Here is a 6895-nt window from a genome sequence, read left to right as displayed (position 1 = left end):
CACCCTCCTCTTCTTCGCTAGGACCTGCATTTATGTTCGCAGCTGTTGCTTCGTGTTTTATTTCATCACTACAAGCATGCTGCGCTCGCAAGTCTCCCTGCGCACCATTTTATATCCTTACATTTCTGCTCTTCATATTAAGGGTTTTCACCTGGTCCCAGTGCGCTCATTCTCATTAACGAAACTCATGACCTTGTCAAAGATGCAGGTCTTCATGTGGAGTAGCCCATGCAACGTGATCTTCAACCTAACATTTGGATGTCGTCCTTGGTCTCCGAATAGTCTATCAACGTATGTTTGGATAGCGCAGACACAATGACTCGCTCTAAAATGATAACAGACCTATAGGCTACCTGTTACTAAAAGTATTTATGAATCGAACAAAAAACAACCGTTGCGCTTTGACTACTGCAGAGGACTCTTACCACTCATGCGGGACCTTCTTAGCTGTGCATAATCTTGCACTTGCCGATATATTCGGATAGTTTCTTTCTACCATAACTGAGCTAACTTTGCTCCAGGATAAAAACTTGGCATGACAAAGCCAGAACAACCAACCATGTCTCAACCGGTATCTTATCATCATCCCCCATAAACTTTCTCTAACCGCGGGGAATCACCACAAGCCCTTGCGGCCTTGCCGCATCAGACATAGTCGCGATATTACGTCACTAGTCCCACTAGAAATATTCGGGTCTCGAACCTTTCCCCTCTTTTTCTCCTGAATCCGACAGGTACAGATATGCCGAGGGCGACAAGATACACATCCACCCAGCGACTCTTGAACTCTCAAAATGTCATCTATAAGCGGACAGGTTCAGGCACATGCTAGGAAGAGAGTTACGCTGGCATGCAATGGCTGCCGGGCTAAAAGGACCAAGGTAATGAATGGATACCCAAAATCTACTACCCAAGGCCTCTTAATGATCAGCAATTTCTCGTCTTGCTACCTTCTCCTCTAACACTTTGATTCTGGCATAGTGCGATGGAAGTCAGCCCAAATGCAGTGCTTGCAATTATCGTCAACAGAAGTGCGAGTATACACAAGTTGAGAGTAAGAGAAAGTGAGTCTCATTCAACCTCTGCGTGGTATCCATGACTGACGGAGGTTTAGACGTCATAGCAATGCGTACATCATGGCTTTAGAAGCACGCGTTGCGAGTCTTGAGAAAATGCTAGCCATTGCTTTGCAACGGCCTGCTGCCAACAATTGTAACTGCAACGGTAAAGCCACGGCCACTATCGTTCTGCCAGATCCCGCATTCATTACTGCACCATTTGGTGAGGAAGAGGATGAAAAATCAGTCGATGAGCTTGCGGATACGCTTGGATGCTTTACTCTGGGAGATACTGGAGAGTTGCGGTTCTTTGGAGCGTCCAGCAACTTCAACATTATTCAGAATCCTTCTCTGAAAGTTGCATCTTCGGTTGAGGCACGAAACTTGGGTATCGCCGCAGCCCGACAAATGCCAGACTTCTTTGAGCCCACAAATGAACTTCGGGACCATCTACTTGGCTTGTATTGGCGATGGCAAAATTCATGGCAGTACATTGTGCCTCGGGAGTCTTTCGTCCTTGATCTCTACGTCGAAAAATCTGGACGCTTCTGCACCCCTCTCCTCCTCACAGCCATACTTGCTCTTGCGTCTCGTTACTCCTCACATCTTGAACTACGAACGGACCCTACCGATCCGAATACCGCGGGGGAAGCCTTTGCAGCTCAGGCTAAAACAATGCTCCATTGTGAATACGAAGCCCCAACAACGTCGACCGTCCAAGCCACAGCGTTACTCGGACTGTTCTGGGCTTCTGTGGATAATGAAGGCCTCGGGTTCATGTATATCGGCATGGCGTCCCGCATGGCGATGAACTTGGGACTACAGTCAGATTGTACATCTTTCGCATCAAAAGGCTTAATATCTGACAAAGATGTTGAGGCACGCAATGTGACTTTTTGGGGCATATATGTGCTTGATAAGTAAGTTGGACCCTTCAGACCGCAATACGAGATACTAAATTGAGTGATCCAAGACTATACTGTCTCGGAATGGGAAGGCCTGCTAGTATTCAGGAGTATAACATCACCACGACAAAACTGAAAACTCAGTTCTGTCCTGTTCCCTTCCTTTCTGAAGAACAGGAGAGGATATCTGCGCCTTTCCCCACTTCCCACATTACAGAAAATGCCATGTACATGTGTGAACTTCTAATCATCACATCCGAAGTAGTTGATCAATTGTAAAGAAAACATCAAATCCTGATAAAAGCATTTGGTATCTAGGCTAATCACTGGCAGGTATGCGCAGAGGTTCCCTTGGACCGGGAGAGAAAGAGAGGATCAAGTAATGAAAGCACACCTGCGATCAGTCAATTTTTTTGACGAACTCCCAAAGTCTCTCAAGATTTCCGAATCAAGCTTGCAATGTTCGCCACCATATGTATATCAGCTTCAGTGAGAAGAGTTCTTGGCCTGCTTCTTAAAATGTTGAAAGCTCACTGTTGATGATCTAGCCTACAGTACCACCATGCTATACTTCTACTGCATCGTTCATTCTTCAAGGCCCTTTATCCCGGCCAGAGTTCCTTCGAATACGACCCAGATGGGAAAGATATCCACTCGCGGTCTTGTAAAGATTCAGCAGTGAAGATTTCAAGGATTCTCCGAATTTACGGGAACAACTACAAAAACGTAAGCACCAAGCTTGTTTCCACCAATCTCAAACACAGGCTGATTCACTTTACTCTTTGTAGCAGTATCTTCCAATCTCTGCAGTGCATCCAGCCTTTACAGCAGCTATCATACACCTGCTAGATCTCAAGTCCACTGGATCTAGTACGCGAAGCGAGGCGAGACGATGTCTTTACATATGCATCAAAGCTCTTTACGAGATGAATACTAACTGGAACTGGGCCAACCGGTCCATTCGGGCTATCCAGTCGCTTGCTGACCAGTGGGAGGTTGACATATGGACATCCGGTCTGAGAGACGAGATTAGCGTAGAGAGTCAACAGCATTTTGAGAGGTATGAAGGTGGGCGTGGGCGTTTGTTGACGGGCTTTGGGCAAGAATCAACTGATGAGTTGGAGAAGTTGTTTCCCACAGAAACATTGGATGACCTTTTTAATGCTTGGACATATGAGCAGAATTCGACGAGCCTGGCTTTCAACTTCATAGATCAAAATTGATTACAAGTTGATATGGTCCACCGAGAGGCTGGAAAGCCGTAGGCTCTCGAGACATAATAGCTTAGCGATATGGGATGGTTCCGTCCATGGGTAATAAGGAGCATGCGTCACATTTAATACACGTCTGGATTTCAAGAAGTTTTACAACTGTATGTATTGAGGTTGAGATGTAGTGCTAGGACAACTGCAGCCTGACGATGTATACTACTAATATATGTCGGCGCCTATGTACTCCCCTCGAAAACCCAATTCATCCTCGGTTGTAGCAGCGAGATGTGGGGAGCAGGAGATAAGGACGTACTGGTATAATATCACAGACTAAAGGTCTCATCGGTCAGAGTGATCGTATCACGCGACCCAGGGACTCGTGTTTACGCATGCTCTAACTTGGTTCTCCCTCGCAAACCACAGGTTGTAAGCCGCCCTATACGATTCGCGAATATAACATAAAGACTAACTCAGGATGGTCAAGAACCCGGCTATTATGCATCCGGATTAGTACGATACTGAGTGCCGAGTATTTCCTAGTGGATTGGAGGAATGACTCCGCAAGGCATAATAAAACAGAGGTGTAATAATATAAACTGCAACTAGCTGGATTATATAAATATTTATTCATTTTGTAAACACTATTTTGCCTATATCTAGGCCCATAGAACTCCTTCATACTAATTCAGCAAGGAAAGTCCTTTAATAACTGGTAGCAATAGCATGAAAACCTCGCCGAGGTTTCGCTCTGCTACTGCTGGGGCTACCTTGTCGTCGTCGAGTCTGTGCTAGTGTCTTCGTCACCAGCCTTTTCCAGGTTTGCGGGTTACGCATTTGCCCTTCGCCTGGCCCGAACTGCCTCCAGGTCTTCGAGGTGTCGTTATCGCTGTCGCGGTGGCAGTGCCGGTCTCCCCAGCTATCCCTTCTCCTCTCGTCTCGTTCCCTGGGGTAATTAGATATATATTGTCTTTGATTTGTATAAAATCTGCTTAGCCCTACAACCGCTGATTTTTATTTTAGATGCGTCCGATTACGGAGGATACTTATCAAGGTCACCAGGAAGGCAATTTACAAAACATACGAGAGATGAAATCAATTCTTTTTTTTTAAAAAAAAAACAAAAAAAAACAAAGGATGGTCCCAGGAATACAAAGGTGAGGTAAAGTACTGGAATTGTGTAACCAGTTGACTTTGTTTGTGCCTTTACCCACGTTTTATGCATTCTCAAGGTGCTCGAACTTATCTCCCTCTACCTTGGCATTTCTTCCAGTTTCTAATCCGGTTAGTCTTGTTGGTATGAACTTATCTCGGACGTTCCCAGAGGCAAACAGCTCATCCATATCTTCAAGAGCGAGACCTGTGGTAGATGTGTCATTAGTACAGGTTATTTTGCCCTCCATTTGATGAGCAACTCACCCTTTGTCTCTGGGACAAAGAACCAGGCAAAAAGTGCCATGGTGAAGCAGAAGGAGCCGTAGAGGAAGTAGGTACCGAAACCATTCGTACCCAAAGTCGCAAACATAGACAATGTGCTCTTCGCTACGACGAAATTGAATAGCCACTGGCTAGCGGTAGCCATGCCCATTTGAAGAGCACGCATGCGTGCGGCGGGGATTTCCTATTTCACTATTTAGACAAAAAGAACCAGAAGTAAAGCGAAGGATTTAGTCTTACCGAACAATATGTCCATACCACAGGACCCCAACCAAACTGGTAGACGGCTGCAAAAATGTAAATAGCCACAATTGCGACATATCCGGCAGCGCCGTGAGGAGTTCCTTGTTGTGGAGGGCTATATCGGATAAAAAATCCGACGTAGAAAAGAGCCAAGCCCTGCGATAAACCCGAGAAATGAGTATTAGGTGAGGAGTAGGTTGGGTGTATGTGGTATAGTGTCATACCTGCACAATAGCCGTCCAAAGCAGACTCTTTCTCCGTCCAAGAGAATCAGTGACGAAAAGGATAAAAAAAGCGCAAGACACCATTTTCACAACCCCGTAGACGCCAGTGGCAAGTAAACCTGATTGCGAGGAGGACACCCCGATACTCTTGAAGATAGTAGGGCTGTAGTATGTCATGGCGTTGGTTCCTGTCAAATTGCTCCACATCATAAGTGTGATGCAAAGAAAGGTTCGCCGACGGTAAGATTTGACGGTAAAGGCCTCTTTTACCAATGTTAGACCGGAAGTGTTAGCTGCGAGCGCCCTCTCTTCCTCAAGCTGTGCCGAAATACTGTTCATCTCGTTCTGAATATACGGATGGTCTACAGGGAGGCTGCGCAATTTTGCGAGGACAATGAGGGCTTTCTCCGGGGTTTTCTGTGCCAGGAAACGTGGAGATTCATTTGCAAAAATCATACCAACAAATAAAATGATAGCGGGAAGTGCCTGAAGCGATAACGGGATGATGTACTGGGCGTGTCCTTTGACATGAAGGAGGCAGCCATAGTTGATCCAAAATGCAAGCTACAGTTAGGGGTTAGTGTGAAGATACTTGAAAGCAGACATTAAAAATTCACTTACAGTCAGTCCAGTGACGATGGAAAGCTGGTAGCAGCCCGTCAGGAGACCTCGGATGCCCCTCGGGGCATTCTCTGAGACGTAGAGTGGGTTGACGGTGGATGCGATTCCAATGGCAATACCTGTGACGAATCTATGATCCGGTGAGAGTCGACACAAAGACGCCCAGGGTCGAACTCACTCACCTTCCCACGTATAAAGATGCGATATGGCCATTGGCAGCAGCCTGTAGTGCTACGCCAATGAAGACTAGGATCGAGGCTGAGATAAGAGACAACCGTCGACCAATTTTATTTGCCAACCACATAGAGAAGATGCAGCCTGCGAATGCTCCAGCCTGTATCACAGACACAATGTTCGAAGACAGGTTTGCAATGGCAGTGCTAGATTTGTCAATGAGTCCATATTTTCTAAGAACAGGGTGAGAAATAGTCGTGGAAGACGGGCCGTAAAGGTGGATTTCTTACTCTTTGAAGGTATCCATAGTGAGAACGCCTCCAATAATGCCCATGTCCATTCCAAACAGGAGCGCTCCCCCGCATGCCTGAAGTATGCGCTGTTGTAAGCACATGTGTAAGTTGAACGTCAGACCCAGCGCTACTAACCACCAAACTGACTAGGACGGTCCTCAGGTTATAGATCTCTGGAGGGTCCGTCTTGATCGACTCATTGCGAACAATCTTTTGTAGAAACATGATGAAGGGCGTAGCTTGTGGATAGAGAACAGGCAAAGAACTATCCGATGCATGTTTTCGTAAAAGACTGGATCCTGTATTGCGTAGACAGTACATATACTCGACGCTACTCGACGGATTTTAGCTTCACGGCAATAGACGGCGTGGCTCATCAGCTGAGTCGAGTCATACGTACTTAGTACCAAGAAGCTGTCCGCCCACCTGCTTGGGCGTGGGTGGTCTCAAAACCCGCCCACCCCACAGTCTTGCTTGGCTCAACTTCCCCGCAGGTGGTGTTCTGAGGGAGCCAGGGAAGTGGAGATGGGGAAGTGGGCCACTATGTTTACGGGAAATGGCTGCAGACGGACAAATGACGTACTAGGTAACGCGAACGGGAGTCAAGAAGCTCGGCAGGACTATGATTCATCGGGATTTAATTTCCATCTTTTAGAAATGAAAACCATACCCTGGCCCTTTATAATACATGTCGTATTATTGAGGATATCTGGTAGTCCATGCAGCCTTGGC

At 46.5% G+C, this 6895-nt stretch overlaps 2 protein-coding genes across 2 annotated transcripts; one reads left to right on the top strand and one right to left on the bottom strand.

Moving 5' to 3' along the window:
• Positions 1–735: 735 nt before the first annotated feature.
• BGZ61DRAFT_448404 (fungal-specific transcription factor domain-containing protein) lies at positions 736–3315 on the top strand. The gene is made up of 7 exons (XM_046245476.1): positions 736–881; positions 982–1064; positions 1115–1978; positions 2032–2238; positions 2297–2452; positions 2512–2689; positions 2752–3315. The coding sequence occupies exons 1-7, from the start codon at positions 795–797 to the stop codon at positions 3184–3186; spliced, it is 2010 nt and encodes a 669-aa protein (XP_046107174.1). The 5' UTR covers positions 736–794; the 3' UTR covers positions 3187–3315.
• Positions 3316–4388: 1073 nt separating this feature from the next.
• On the bottom strand, positions 4389–6388 carry BGZ61DRAFT_347733 (general substrate transporter; the record flags this gene model as incomplete). Its single annotated transcript, XM_046240003.1, has 8 exons — positions 4389–4531; positions 4591–4792; positions 4849–5007; positions 5076–5639; positions 5697–5826; positions 5879–6103; positions 6161–6237; positions 6299–6388. The coding sequence occupies 8 exons, from the start codon at positions 6386–6388 to the stop codon at positions 4389–4391; spliced, it is 1590 nt and encodes a 529-aa protein (XP_046107173.1).
• Positions 6389–6895: the final 507 nt, after the last annotated feature.

The sequence above is a fragment of the Ilyonectria robusta genome, assembly GCF_021365365.1.
Source record: "Ilyonectria robusta strain PMI_751 chromosome Unknown BGZ61scaffold_6, whole genome shotgun sequence".
NCBI classification, from domain to species: Eukaryota; Fungi; Ascomycota; class Sordariomycetes; order Hypocreales; family Nectriaceae; genus Ilyonectria; species Ilyonectria robusta.
The sequence above is the reverse complement of the archived record's forward strand: the minus strand, read 5'-3'. Positions and strand labels throughout refer to the sequence as shown.

What these genes read in the sequence shown, in the direction of transcription:
- BGZ61DRAFT_448404 (XM_046245476.1), top strand. Translation starts at nt 795, where the DNA reads ATGTCATCTATAAGCGGACAGGTTCAGGCACATGCTAGGAAGAGAGTT. An exon ending in GGCATATATGTGCTTGATAA is followed by an intron (nt 1,979 to 2,031) that starts GTAAGTTGGACC and finishes GAGTGATCCAAG; the next exon opens with ACTATACTGTCTCGGAATGG. An exon ending in TCCGAAGTAGTTGATCAATT is followed by an intron (nt 2,239 to 2,296) that starts GTAAAGAAAACA and finishes AATCACTGGCAG; the next exon opens with GTATGCGCAGAGGTTCCCTT.